The 15,690-nt window shown below is 35.7% G+C and overlaps 1 protein-coding gene across 1 annotated transcript in view; it reads left to right on the top strand.

Moving 5' to 3' along the window:
• The window catches only part of leo1 (LEO1 homolog, Paf1/RNA polymerase II complex component), a 33,667-nt gene extending 18,503 nt beyond the window's left edge, over positions 1 to 15,164 (top strand). The window contains exons 3-12 of the mRNA XM_059952782.1: positions 1,514 to 1,621; positions 1,753 to 1,844; positions 4,451 to 4,596; positions 6,140 to 6,224; positions 6,399 to 6,493; positions 7,650 to 7,784; positions 8,603 to 8,738; positions 8,894 to 9,080; positions 11,219 to 11,316; positions 14,886 to 15,164. Of these exons, the coding sequence (XP_059808765.1) occupies positions 1,514 to 1,621; positions 1,753 to 1,844; positions 4,451 to 4,596; positions 6,140 to 6,224; positions 6,399 to 6,493; positions 7,650 to 7,784; positions 8,603 to 8,738; positions 8,894 to 9,080; positions 11,219 to 11,316; positions 14,886 to 14,987 (1,184 nt within the window). The 3' untranslated portion in view covers positions 14,988 to 15,164. The remainder of the gene's footprint in view (positions 1 to 1,513; positions 1,622 to 1,752; positions 1,845 to 4,450; positions 4,597 to 6,139; positions 6,225 to 6,398; positions 6,494 to 7,649; positions 7,785 to 8,602; positions 8,739 to 8,893; positions 9,081 to 11,218; positions 11,317 to 14,885) is intronic.
• Positions 15,165 to 15,690: the final 526 nt, after the last annotated feature.

Genomic DNA, 15,690 nt, shown 5'->3' with positions numbered 1-15,690 from the left:
GGCCATGTTGCATCTATGCAAAGAGGAACAGAGTTAACATTTCAGGTCAATGAACCCTGTTCATTTAAAACATCATTCACCTAAAACATTAACTTCGTCCCTCTCTTCACAGAGAGAAAAGTTGTGCATTTCCAACTTTTGTTGCTTTGCTTACATGAATCTGGTAGTTTGATAAGTATAAACCAGAATTGAACTTTGTCTTTGGTGATATGTATGGCTCAAACTTATTAGATAAATTTGTTGAGTCTAAAACAACTTTTAACTAAGATATCCTGTCTGGATAGTCCTGTTGAATGATGTTAATCGTGTCTAGCAGAAGAACCACTTCCTTTCTGTAGCACCGTGCAGTTCTCTTATTGTGGTTTCAAGTTCTTTGAAGTCATCAGCTTTTCATCTGTATCCACTATCACAAGAGATTGGAATCTTGGTTTGTTTTCGCCACAACTGAGAATTTAGCTTTAATATTACCTTTTATAGTACTTGAGTAGTCTCAAAAATTGGCGTTTCTGACCTAGATTTTCCAATGGTAATAACACAACTGTCATCAGATCCTGTCTTTGCTCCGTAAAACTAATACCAACTTTGGGCTTCGCACACACACTTTGGTCAAAGCAGAAATGCTGAAGTTGGTGTCAATGATTCAGCATCTTCACAAGACTGCTGTTTGCATGCATTGATACCAGAGTCATCAGAATAGGCTTGTTGCAAAGCATTATTCTTTAAAATATCCTGAAAATTTTTATGGTTAGTTACACAGGCCATGATAGTTCTTAATGATGTTATAAATTGTACCATCCCTAAAAAAAACTTCTGTAGGTTTATTTTGATTTCCTCACAAAATATTTCAAAATGGAAAGAATTTTAGTTTTCTTTAGGAATTCTTTGTTTCTGGATTAATTATATGTGTTTGTTCCAATCTTTAGTTATTAATTAGAAGTGGTGTTTTAGTTTATGTCTGTAGGAATTCCACCATGTTATTTTCTGATCATCAACAGCTGGGTAGCAGTGGCCCTCTTGAACTGACTCCTGACAGCAGATAGTGTAAAAGAGAAACCTTGCCTTTGGTGAGAACCTGCCTTTGAGGATCGTGATGAACAATGATGCTTACACCAATTGCAATATCTGGCGGTTATTCTATCTTTTTCTTTTCAATTGGCTTCGTCGTATCGTTTGGCTTATCAAAGGTTCTTCAAGAATTTGTAAATGAGGCAATATTTATGATTCTATGGCTCAAAATTATTTAAATAATTTGCTCTCTGCTTAATTTACATTTATCACTTACACTAAGGAGTATTATTTTTGAAATACGTTTTCGAAATTTCAAGTGGATGAAACATGACTACATTTTAGTATTCACGAACTCATTGAACTGTGCTCTCAAAATTTGATTGTAAGCAGCCCTGCACTTATGATCACTACTGTAACGAACTCATTGCTATTACTGCATAAATAAGATGAGCATCGATATCAAGAGGTTAAGTCAGCTGTTCTTTTAAACAGTTCTCCATTTCAGTTACAGGATCTGCAAGAGGCAGTGATAGTGATGAAGAAATAGTTAGACACAGGCCAAAGAAAACAATTGCTTCAGATTCTGACTCTGACAGCAATGTGAAGGATAAAGGTAACATTCTTCAACATGTGCTCACTCTCTGCTACATGTACTTTCAGTTTTTTTTTTAAGAAAAGTTGGCATTACCAGCTGTGACAGTGCATTATTTTCCTGAGTGTGTTGGTGCTATGACTGTGTTGCAGGTAAAATAGATGGAGATGATCTTTTTGGAGGTGCAGATGATATTTCATCTGACAGTGAAGGTGAGAAACCTCCCACTCCAGGCCAACCTGCAGTAAGTAATTTTTAAGTATGTAAAATGTATTTATTTATTTCTTATATCCAAGGGAGTAAAAATCCTTATGTGGCTTCTCTGTCACGATGTACAAGCAAATAAAGAGGGGAAATGTGGGAGGATATTGCCCAAACACTAAAATTGTATGCATAATTTTGTTACATGTATATACAGTCAGATACATAACCAGTTTAATGTACAGTCAGATATGCAATCAGATCAATGTGTATTGATAAATCTGATGGCCTGGTGAAAGAAGCTGTCCTGCAACCTGTTGGTCCTGCCCTTAATGCTGTGGTACCATTTGCCACGCAGATGCAATTGAACTGATTTGTAGTTGGTTTGGTGCAGTCCCTGATGATCCTCCGGGCCCTTTTTACGCACCTGCTGCTGTAAGTGTCCTGAATAGAGGAAAGTTTACATCCACAGATGTGCTGGGCTGTCCGCACCACTCTCTGCAGTGCCCTGCAATTGAGAGTAGTACAGTTCCTGTACCAGGCAATGACAACAGCCAGTCAGGATGCTCTCAATGGTGCCCCTGTAGAAAGTCTTGAGGATTTGGGGACTCATGCCAAACCTCTTCAGCTGTGAAGTGAAAGAGGTGCTGTTGTGCCTTTTTTGCCAGACAGCCGGTACGTGTGGTCCAGGTGAGATCCTCAGTGATGTGTACACTGAGGAACTTGAAACTACTCACCCTCTCAACTACAGTCCCATTGATGTCAATAAGGGCTAGCCTGTTTCTGTTCCTCTTGTAATCCATGATCAACTCCTTTGTTTTTTCGACGTTGAGGGAGAGATTATTTCCTTGGTACCACTGTGTCAGAGTGTTGATTGCTCTGTAGGCTGTCTCATCATTGTTGGAAATGAAGCCTATCAGTCTCATGTCATCTGCAAATTTGATCAGCAGATTGGAGCTATGCGTGGCAAGAGTCGTGGGTTTATAGTGAGTGGGGGGGGGGGGAGTTGCAGGACACAACTCTGGGGGAACCCATCCTTGCCACCTGTCGGTAATCTAACAGGAAATCCTGAACCCAGCTGCACAAGGCAGGGTGAAGGCCGAGGTTTCTGAGCTTCTTGTCGGGCCTGGAGTAAATTATTGTGTTGAATGCTGAACTGTAGTCAAAGAACAGAATTCTAACATAAGCATCACTCTTCTCCAGGTGAGTGAGGACAGTGTGTAGTACTGTGGCTATGGCATCATTTGTTGATTGGTTGTGTCACCAGGCGAGTTGTAGAGCTCCAGCATGGGTGGTAGCATATGTGTTGTATGCAAAAAAAAGATAAATTTAATTGAGTCACAAACGAGAAAATCTGCAGATGCTGGAAATCCAAGCAACACACATAAAATGGTGGAGGAACTCGACAGGCCAGGCAGCATCTATGGAACAGGGTAAACAGTTAATGTTTCAGGCCGAGACCCTTCATCAGACTTGTCTCAGCCCGAAACGTTGACTGTTTACTCTCTTTCATAGATGCTGCCTACATTTAATTGAAGTTTCTAGAACTATCATTTTGTAGTTGAAGAGAAATTTAGATAAATGAAGGACAAATAGGAAATAGCAGCCAGAATAGCATAGTGGTTAGCATGATGCTTTACAGTACCAACGACCCAAGTTCAGTTCCTGTTGCTGCCTGTAAGGAGTTTGTGTGTACTGTCTGTGACTGCATAGGTTTCCTCCTGGTGCTCCGCTTTCTTCCCATATTCCAGAGCTGTACTGGTCAGTAGGTTAATTGGTCATTGTAAATTGTGAATCTGTGGAATGCTCTGCCACCGACTGGAGGCCAAGTCGGTGGGTATACTTAATGTGGAAGTTGATCGTTTCCAGATCGGTCAGAGCATCAAAGGATATGGTGAGAAGGCAGGTGTGGGATTGAGTGGGATCCAAGATCAGCCATGATGGAATGGTGGAACAGACTTTATAGGCTGAATGGCCTAATTCTGCTCCTATGTCTTGTAGTCTTATGGCCTAAATTGTCCTGTAATTAGGCTAAGATTAAATTGGGGGATTGCTGAGCAGTGCTGCTCAAAGGACTGGAAGGGTCTACTCTACACTGTATGTCAATAAATATAAATAAAGGGAGGGAAAGGCTTGCTCAGGGAGCTGGCATGGATTTGATGAGTGGAATGGCATTCTCTGTCGTAAAGGAATATGAGAAATGGGAAGTTCTGAATACCTCATGATACAGGATAGTTCTCTGAAGCTGTATCATTTGCTTATTATGAAGGAAAGTTCCTTTTTTAAAAAAATGTAGCTGTTAATTGTGAAAGGATATTTAAGGTTATGAAAGTTTTACAGGAAAATAAGTTTCTTTGTTGGTAAAATGTTAAAGCACAGGGCTTGAAATCAAGATCATCACTACAAAAGCCAAACAAAGCTGTATACCTGTCATTGCATAAAGTCACCTTATGATTTGATTTTGTTAAACTGTTAACTAGTTAATAATTTAATAATTCTTTTCCTTAAATTGAAATTATGGAAACAGCATTTTATTTGTTTTACTGATAATGACAATGTTACCACTGAGTGTTGGCATTTGATATTTTGTGTAGTTACAGTTTCATACCCCACCTCTCCCATCTTTTAATGATTGTGTATTTGCTTCAGGATGAATATGACATGGATCAGGATCATGCCGAAGAGGAACCAATTCCAGAAACACGGATAGAAGTAGAGATTCCCAAAGTGAACACTGATTTAGGAAATGATCTGTATTTTGTTAAACTGCCTAACTTCCTCAGTGTGGAACCCAGGTACTTCAGATTTGTATTCTGACATTTTTTTCTCAAATACTAAAATGATTTTATGGATCAATAACTCATATGTTTTCAATTGTAATGTACAAACAGAAGGCTATTTAGCCCATTTAGAACTTTCTGAAAATATTTTGGAGTTTTTCTCTTAAGATTTTATCTTCTTGTTAAGTGTTGTTGACTCATGGCAACTCTACGGATACCATGATTCTCCATAGGATTTTTATGGCAAGGTACAGAAGTAGATTGCCAGGCCTTCTGTGCAGATGCTGCTGCTATCCAGGTTGGGACCCGGCTGGATCTGAACTCAGAACTGTCAGCCTCAAAATACAGTACTGATGCCACTACACCACCGACCAACCCCAAGATTTTATTTACTGATTCTAAAATAGGTTTGATTCCATTCTCTTCTCCAGTAATCCGTTCAGAGTGTGGTGTAAAATTGGCGAGGTCTTTTCATAGTTCATTCTTTTCAAAGCTAAATGTCTTTTTTTCTTAAGTCCTTTGTTAGTGATTAGCTCTTCAAATTACATCTAGGTCTTCAGTTCTTTCTTGTATATTGATGCCCAAAGATAAACATCGTCCTCAAGTGGAGATATAATTGGAGCCATGCAAAGTATGGATTAGAGTTGCTTAACTTCTATTTTATTTTTTGCTCTTTGAGTCAGTAGGTCCTTTGTTAAAATTATCGTCTAGACGCTTGAGCATGCAATCAATTATCACTTTTTAGTCCATTACTAAGTGTGCTCCACAGTCAGGGTCACCACTTTTCTAATACAGAGTTAAAATGAAGCTTTATTGTCGTCTTCATATTTATCTTCAAAGGGCAGTGCACCTAAGATACAGATGTTGCTAAGCATATTATTTGGTCATTTGTATTTGCAGGATCTTGCTATGTGTAATGATGACCATACCCCTCAAAGTCCTTGAATGTGTAGTGTTTTGTGACTTCCTGATCCATGAAGGCTATTGTGTAACTCCGTGCCTTTCTCTATATGGATTAACATTTTCTAGTTGATTGTTTTTCATGTTGAATATACGCAGAATATCATTCTTATCTATTTCAACACCATATAAACATTGCAATGTCCCTATAGAAATTGTAAAATCTATATTTGATAGCAATCCTTTATCTAATCATACCGGTATATTTGCTGGCTCAAGTAAGTTGTGAGTTCAAGGAAAATTTCCTTTTACTAAATGACATCAGTTAGCATTAAATGTTCTTTTGCACTATTCACTAGAATGTTTTGTAATAGTGTTATGACTTAGGTCTGATTTGACTTTTTAAAAAAATATATATTTTAACATGCTCACTCACAGATAGCTAAAATCAATTAAAATTAGAAGCATTTACTGTGAATTAGAAGTTAAGTTGGACATGTGTGAATTAAATTTTATTTTTCCTTCTTGGTTTGCACGGAATACATTAAGATTATACATGATTCTTGCTATCTTATTTGAGGGCACCTTTTAATAACTATGGTAGTACTCATTTTTCAAATTATTATCTACAAACATCCACCTTCCTGTTTATTTTAAGACCATTTGACCCTCAGTACTATGAAGATGAATTTGAAGATGAAGAGATGTTGGATGAAGAGGGTAGAACAAGGCTTAAGCTAAAGGTAATACCTACCACCATGCCTCACATTCCACAGCAAAGTAATTAATAACTATAACTGATTGCTATGAATTTACTGTGTATATTTTTAAAGGTTGGTTTGAGAATGGACTGAGTCCCCTCTTTAGGACCACACCTGTGATATTAACCCTTAAAATCAAATGTTTCCTGGTCACAGGTAGAAAACACAATTCGCTGGCGAATACGCAAGGATGAAGAAGGAAATGATGTTCGTGAAAGTAATGCTCGAATAGTAAAATGGTCAGATGGAAGGTTGGTAACGTTTATTTTTACCCATTTAGTGCCTCTGTCAAAGATGTAAAAACTGCAAGATATAAGAGTTTTATAATGTAGACATAGGTAAGAAATTCTGTTTTCTTCTATGGATCTTGCTTTAAATTTGCTTATTATTTTATGTCATTTTACACACTTTGAAGAATTCTAAGTATTCAGTATATTTTTTTTAGCTGGATAGATAGTTGTAATACCAGTAATGTTGAGTGAAACTTGTTTAAAAAATAAGCACATGTATATATGCCTGCTGTAAATTGGAAGCAAGAGCTGGAGACAGGAAAAGAGAAGTAGTTTCATAGATTATGATTTAATTTTTACAGGCAAAGTTAGGGGGATAGGCTGAGATTTCTAAATTCTAGAACTATGCAACTACATCTATCAGACAACTTCTCATTTCTACATATGGGTAGGTAACCAAAGCTTTCTCAAAAATAGCGTAGCTGATTATTTTTTTTAGAGACTGGAAGGTTCTGATTTAATTGGCTGTATAGGTTTATACATGAGTTTCTCAGTTTTGGCAAATTCAGCAGCTTAAAGGAGGCAAGAGCAGCTTAGAAATACTATTCCTTACTTTATATATTAGTTTAGATGGTATACTGTAAAAATATGATAATACATAGCCTAATTGTTGGGAGATTTTGGTGGTATAGCATCTGTCCCAATATTAGTTTTTAGTTGGTATACTGTAAAAATCTGATAATACACGACCTAATTGTTGGGAAATTCTGGTGGTGTTGCTTCCTGCACTTCTGATGGCATGTGTTGCTCTCTCATTTCCTGCATTCTCTCTAAAATGCTCTGGGACCCCATTTCTCACTCTTCCTCTAAACACAGTGATAGCCCATTTTTTGCACTCCCTTTATATCACCAGTGCCTGTTGTTTGTACTCCATTTAATCTCCCTGGCTTGACTAGAAAATTTATTAAAGTATGTAACATTATTAAAAATGTATATTGGGATTTTAATATTACATAATTTTTTATCGCATAATCCAGTTAGAGATATACTGAACTATCACTGGACTATTTTGTACTTAACATAGAATTTCACATGTCATTGAATTTTATTTTATTTAAAGAAGTAAATCTCAGTTGGTGCATAAATAATTAAGGTATCATCATTTTTTACATTGTAGTATGTCCTTGCATCTGGGAAATGAAGTTTTTGATGTCTACAAGGCTCCACTTCAAGGGGACCATAACCATTTATTTATTAGACAGGGGACTGGTTTGCAAGGTCAGGCAGTCTTCAAAACCAAGCTTACATTCAGGTATGTTGATCTTTTTAAAAATTAAAGATAAAAACCTGTAATTTGTATTCATTGCTGATAAACCACTATAAAAACATTGTGTAACATATATGAATTTATTAAGTGAATGTTTAATGGAAGTATTTGTTCAAGGTAAATCTACATTTTTAAAACTGTCCTTGCAATGGAAATTGTTCTGTTAAAATTAACCTTACAGGAGAATTTGATAATAATAGGTTTATTTAATTGAAAACAATTAAATAAACTTGAATCTTCCATTTTCATCCATAACCTGAAAAAGATTACATTTTAACTTTTGACTTTAATTGTGATGTTTGACACCATCATATGTTGTCATTCTTCAGGCCATTTAACTAATGAAATTAACAACTTTACTCACTAATGCTAACCTAAGATTCACAACAGTAATGTTGGATTTCATTTGTTAATATGATTAAGCAAAAGTGTTTACAGAAATAAGTAAACCGTATGTTTTCCAAATTACCTTTGCAAATGTAATCTTTGTCCAGTTTTTCCCCCCTCTCCACATTACTTCATAAATGTCTATTCATCACTTTGGAAAATTTTATAGTGCCAGATGTCTATGTTTGTCCACTGACAAGTCTTCATGGATGAGCTGAAATAGCTCATGAGGCAAGATTGCTACAAGAACTACAACCAAATGTATTATTAACTTTGTTAACTTGCTCCTCAGCTGTAAGTCTGTGGATGGCAATCTAGTTGACAGTCAATGTTTAATTACAGTCAAATTAATGTAATATTCTAGATGGTAAATGAATGTGGTTGTACTAAACCTGTTTTGCCCTAATGTACCACAGGCCTCATTCCACAGATAGTGCTACCCACAGAAAGATGACTCTGTCTTTGGCGGATAGATGTTCAAAGACCCAAAAGATTCGAATCCTTCCCATAGCTGGCAGAGATCCTGAATCCCAGCGTTCTGAAATGATAAAGGTAAGTAAAGCTGATGGTGCACCAATGAAGAATTTTGAAATAATGTTGCCAGCTTTTTTTAGGCAAATGCAGGAATAGGATAAACAGTAGATTTATCATTGTTAAAATGCACATTTGCATCTTTACAAAACTGAAACTGTTTTTGCTCTTGGCAGAAAGAGGAGGAGCGTCTTAGGGCATCTATCAGAAGAGAATCTCAGCAACGTAGAATGAGGGAGAAGCAGAGTCAACGAGGCCTTAGCTCCTCCTATCTGGAACCTGATCGGTATGATGAGGAGGAAGATGGTGATGAAACTATAAGCCTTGCAGCCATCAAGAACAAGTACAAAGGAGGAGTTAGAGGTAAGGGCAATAACTCAAACTAAGCAGTAGAATGTTCATTCAGAGCTCTTGAGGCTTTCCATACCTATAATCCATTTCAAGGTGGGAAGATAGTCTTTGTGTTTACAGAATATTTTGCTTGTTATAATGCTTTTCATCAGTTTCCATGTAGTTACTCTGTACCTCGGTGTGTACAAGCCAAATTACTGGTGCAGATCACATTTTGACTTCAGAATCTATATCCTGTTGTTTTCAGTGCTTTATTTTGGTGGATTATTTTTAAATAGAAAAAGAAATCAAATAAAAATCTCAACTGAAAAATAGCAACTTTGGAGCTATTGGAGTGAAAAACATTGGAGTATATGGCTAATTTCATTTGTGGGTGGTTAATTATTAATAATTATTAATTGTGGGAAGGTTAATTATTAATAGGAAGAGGCTGGTTATTGTTTGGTGACTTAGCATTTTTATTGATGTGAAAGACAGATTAGGATTAATACAACAGTTTTGAAAAAATTAAAATTGTAATATTTTTAATTGAAGCTAGTGGTGAAAAATAGTAGGAAGGAACTTATCCAAACATAATTTTTCCATCCACTGGTTTCCATCCTTGTTCTCACAAACATCCAGTCAACTGAAGTTTTAAACAAGCTTTGAAGCAACTGGGACTTATTAAACAGGATCCTGATGCAGTAATATGTTCCCACTAGGTGGTGCCTGCACCATATGGAACTGTATGGTGTCAACAGATACATTTAAGAGGTTAAGTCTGCAGGCAGCTCAGAACAGTGGATTTTCTTGTGCCAGGAAGATCATAAATCCAGGAAACATCCTATATATCTTTTTGCCCCATTCCCAAATCCCACCCATGCACAATTTCGATCTTAATTGCACAGATTTCCTGCTCCCACTACCATTCTGTGAGTGAGTGGTATACAGACATTATTGCAAAGAGGTGTGCTGAGCAGACAGCTTTACCCTAAGCTAGTGTACTTCAAACAAATTTATATGCTAGTTCTTCCACACCTCAACTGCACTTGTGTTGAAGCATGCCTACAAATAGGTAATTAATGTTAGCAAGAACATTTTAAGCTGTGAATGTTTATTAAAAATCCAAAAGACTAAACAAGTTTTTAGAAACTCAAGGTGAAGTTCTGCTGTATGTTAGCATGTGAGTAGTTGACAAATTCATGTGACATTATTTTAACCTAGTCTGCTAATATCCCTTAACAGATTGTCAGTTGCTGTATTTCTGATATAAATAATAGAATTCAAATTTATTAACCGTTAATTGCATTCAATTCACATATGCACATTTTGTTACAGACTTTTCTCTCCACCAAGTCCTTGCGAAATTTGCTTGTTATATGTAAACTCAGTGACTTGGCTGATATAACTAGCTTTCAAGTTAATCTCAGTGGAGAATATCAGGAGGACATTAGATTATGCAGCTATTTGAGATTGAACGGGGTACAGAGATCTTGGATCAAATATTTAAGGGGAAAAGGTAAGGATACTTCCAACAGTTAGATTGTTGCAGAGAGCTGATGCAGTCAGTGGTGTGAGGTAGTTTTCAGGTTGGTGGAGAAACAGTCTTGTTTCAGGAAGGTTCCAGAGGTCTAGTACTGGAGACAACAAAAGGGCGGTACTTGATTTAGATTTGGAGATAAACAGTGGACCAAAAAGCAAATTGAGTTTCATTTTTCAAAACCATTGTAAAAGCAGCTTGTTTAAAGAGAGCAATAGAACTTCATTGAGGAAAAATGAAGGGAAGATGACTGAAATAAAGAATTTACCAGTTTAGATAAACGGGAAGCACATTAAAAGGAGCAGAATAATAGATTTCAGTCTAGGAATTCAGTAGGTAGCTTCAGATAAACATTGAGAAATAGGGATGGCAGAGAAGATGGGAGGTGGTCCAGTTGTACAGCACAGTCCTCATGGTAAAAGTGTTTATTCATAAAATGCACTTTTGTGATTAGTACTTAATAATGCTGAATTTCAATTTTGTTTCATATACTGTTAATACAGAGCCAGCAAGTATTAAATTTTAAATTACACTTTGTTATTGGAGTTACATTTCTTTGTCATCATATTTACAAATATCAATTAGTGTTATAAATACCTAGTTTGATCTGGATGTGTTCAATCTATTTCAGAGGAGCGTGCCCGTATTTATTCTTCAGACAGTGATGAAGGGTCTGATGATGACAAAGCACAGAGGCTGTTGAAAGCCAAGAAGTTTGACAGTGATGAGGTTTGTATGGAGAAATGGCATGGAGTATTCTAATTTGAAAATGCAACTACAAATAGTTACTGCAGGTTTATTTTTCAGAGTAAGGCAACTATTATCCATCTTCATTGACTGAAGACTGATTTTTAATTTGAAATATTGATCAAGAACTGACCATCTGAAACATTAATCAGATAAATTTGGGTTTAATTAATTTATTTTTTGTGGTGTAATATATAATTGATGTAAAAAGTTATATTGCACTAATCTTAAACGGACATTTATTGTATTTGTCATACTCTCAAGACATAGTCTTGACCAATTTTTTTCTTCAATTTTAATATTCAAGTCACTTTCCCATTTTTGTCTTGACTTATGGACACCTTGTTTAATTGCCTGTTTTTGAATCAAATTATACATACAAGAAATGAATTTTTTAATCTTTTTGAATTAAAGTTTCTATTTCATTAGATTTCAGCAATATCATTGTTTGATCTAATTTTTCTCTTAAATAAGCCCTTAGTTGAAAGTAACAAAAAAGAGTGTTGTTTGATACTTTATATTTATTCTTTAATTGATCAAATGACATTAATATACCTCCTTCAAAACAATCACCTATATATCTAATCCCTTTTTGAAACCAATTATATAAAAGTTGATTATCCATTGTAAAAGGAATAAGTCTATTTTGAATTGAAGATCTCTTTGCTAATAAGGATTTCTTTATCTCATCGTCAACATTTATCTTATTCCATAAGTCAATCAAATTGGTACTTTTTTACATTCTACTTGGTCTTGTTCTAAAATTCAACCTTTTTGGACAAATTTAAGAGTTTTATTGGAACAAATTATTGGAATACAACTTCCACATAATCCAATATTATTTTTATTAGGTGATATTGAAGGGATAAAACCCATACCCAAATTGAATAAATATCAGAAAGAATTTATAAAAATTGTATTGGCAGTAGCCAAAAAGGCTATTGCAGTTACTTGGAAATCGGATACATATTTAAGTATAGATCGTTGGAAGAAAGAAATTTATAGCTGTATTCCACTTGAAAAAATTACTTATAATTTAAGAGATAAATATGAAACATTTTTGAAAATTTGGCGCCCTTATTTACAAAAGACAGGATTAAATACATAGGTGCTCCGAAGAAGAAATAATTGGTTATTTGGGGAAAGAAATAAAGATATATGCTAAAGTTATTACGAACTCCATGGAGCATGTGGGGATCTTCCAATATCCAGGCACTCTTTCTTTCTTTCTCTTTTTTTTCTATAGGGATGTTAGGGGGGAGGGGTTAAGGGGAGGGGGGATGGGTAATATACATTTTTTTTCTTCTACTTTTATTTTGTAACTACCTGAAATACAATAAAAAAAAGAACTGACCATCTTTGATTAGGGTTTTACATTTAGACTATTCAGAGTTTTGCAGATAAAATCCAAATGGTTAAAATTAAATGAAAATGTATTAAGTATCCTCACTTGATGTGTAATATTTATTTAGATGAAGCTTTATTAAGAAGCATTTAATAAATTCATATATTTGGCACGGGTAACACGAGTGAATCTGCAGATGCTGGAAATAAATAAAAACACAAAATGCTGGCAGAACTCAGCAGGGCAGACAGCATCTCGGAGAAAAGATCTGAACTTCTTCAGTGTATCGGAGAAAAGATCTGAACTACTTCAGTGTAAATGAAGATGCTGTCTGGCCTGCTGAGTTCTGCCAGCATTTTATGTTTTCATATATTTGTCAGTTTATTAATGTAACACATATGATACAAAATCGTGTTCTGCACAGAATACTTGAAGTTGTACTTCAAGACACGGTAATGAAAACCTCACTTATTATGGAAAACAAATCTGTTTGTGGACCATTCAATACTCATACAGCTAAGCTGGGTTTGGTTTTGAGCATGTTGTGTAACAGTTATAATTAGTTTTTAGAATTGATCTATTTTGGTAAGGAGGGAGGGGATTTACTTTTTATTCAGTTCTTTATACAGTATTTTTCTATAAATCCCTTTTTTCTGTCTGAACAGACAATATTAGTTTTCAGTGAGTGGCTGAGCCACCCCTTTCGGTGTAGTTAAGGTGATGGTAAGAAGGTGGTGGAAGAGGAAATGAAATGGATATAAATTGTGAAATGTAATGTTTTAATAGCATTTTAAATTTGGATCTTAAAGAAATTATCCATTGTTTATGATAATTTTAACAAAATGAAATGCTAAATTTGCTATTTAATCTGGAAGTTCAATTTTTAATTAATCTTGATCATATTAAATAGCTAATTATTTAACTATTTAAATCTGATCAGAATTAACCAAAATCATTGATTAAACATTATTAAAATCATCATTGAATTGGATCAAAGATATATTTAGAGAAAATATCATAGTCGTTCTACCTGCTATGTACCCCTATTTGTTTAGTTGGAAATCTGGGAGCCAGCTCAGTTGATACTTCTAAGTATCTAACAGGGTCTTTACAAACTAATTTTTGAGATTTCCTAAAGGGACAATGTCCAACATGTGTAATGAATATCAGTACAGTAGCTAAATAGTGCAAGGCTGAATTAGGCAGCAAGCAATTTTACCATATATTTTTAAGGATTTTGTTTCTTTCATCTTTCTACATGCAGTACCAAAAGAAAATGCTTGGCCATCAAAATACTCTTACTAGATACAGTCAAGCTGTGGAAATCCTGATGATTTTGCATCTGGCTCATTAGTCCTGACTGAGAGCTGGAGTAAAACATAGAAAATCGACTGCACAATACAGGCCCTTCGGCCCACAAAGGTGTGCCAAACATGTCCCTACCTTAGAAATTACTAGGCTTACCTATAGCTCTCTATTTTTCTAAACTCCATGTACCTATCCAAAAGTCTCTTAAAAGACCTTATCGTATCCGCTTACAACACTGTTGCTGGCAGCCCATTCCACGCACTCACCACACTCTTGAGTAAAAAAAACTTACCCCTGACATCTCCTCTGTACCTACTCCCCAGCACCTTAAACTTGTGTCCTCTTGTGGCAACCATTTCAGCCCTGGGAAAAATCCTCTGACTATCCAAACGATCAATGCCTCTCATCATCTTATACACCTCTAAGCGACATGTGCAGTCAGAGTTGAGTGTTGAGAGTACAGCCAGGGCTGGCATCTGGACTGTAGGCTGGAGCTTGAGTTGTGGTCTAGAACACCAGGGGGTCGGATACCTAGGCAAGATTGTTACTGGTCCAGAAATGCTTCTATATTTCCTACTCTTGGTAAACTCAGCAGGTTCACTGGAACGTGTACTATACCATTGCCTAAAATGTTAAAGTGAAATAAAAGTGTGCTTTGGTTATAATAATCCTATAGTTCTGAAAATCTGCCAGTACAATACCACTAGTGTAGGGGATTATCAGAGTTTCACTTTGATATATTTCATTCTAATGTACTTTGATTCATATCAATGATTTAGAAAATACTTTATATCACCTATCAATTCAAGTAAATATTTTAACTGCTTGTACAATTATCCTTTTTTATCTATCTTTTTTCCAAACTCTACTCTTTCTACCCCCCCCCCCCAAATATTAGGAAAATGAAAATTCTGGGAAGAGAAAAGCCGAAAATGATGACAAAGGTTCCAACAAACGAGCAAAGAAATATGTGATTAGTGATGAAGAGGAAGATGACTAAGATTGCCTCAGTCAGATGACTTTTGTCAGCAGACATTAACTTGTACAGTTATTTTGTAAGTAGCTATGTTGTCTGATTTTTGATTTTGGATAATTTTGGTAATAATTTGTAATTTGTTGGTTCATGTATGTACCAAGACACAAAAATTAAATCTTTTGTATAAAAATATACTTTCGATTTTCTTTCTTTTGGTTATTGAAGTAAAGGTTATGCCTTACAATTTTAGAAGCAAGTCAGGACTGCCAGTTAAAACAAATAACAGATCAACTTTACCTTCCATGATTGCTTATAGTTTACATAAGGACATCAGAGGTGGGACAGGAGATCAAACCACTCCTTGAGCCTGCTCTGCCAATTGGTAAATTGAGGTTTGATCAGATCTTGGTCTATCTTGTATAATGCTCAATGTGGTTATGATTTTGTTTCCTCTATCAGTTGTAGATACATACATGGTGCAATTCTTCAAATTACCAGCTGATTTTCTCTAAAATTGCTAAGGAAACTAGGGACTAACAGACTGTAGGTGCTGGAACCTGGAGCAAAAATCAGCAGGTCGGGCAGCATCCGTGGAGGCAAATGTACATTCAGTGTTTTGGGTTTAGACCCTTCATTTGAACCAGACTCGACCCAAAGTGTCAACTGTCCATTTCCCTCTGTAATGTTGCCTGAACTGCTGAGTTCCTCCAGTGTTTTTAGCTTTTCC

This window comes from Hypanus sabinus, chromosome 28 (assembly GCF_030144855.1).
Source record: "Hypanus sabinus isolate sHypSab1 chromosome 28, sHypSab1.hap1, whole genome shotgun sequence".
In the NCBI taxonomy this organism is placed as follows: domain Eukaryota; kingdom Metazoa; phylum Chordata; class Chondrichthyes; order Myliobatiformes; family Dasyatidae; genus Hypanus; species Hypanus sabinus.
Note: the sequence above shows the minus strand (reverse complement) of the source record. Positions and strands in the feature narration are given on the sequence as shown.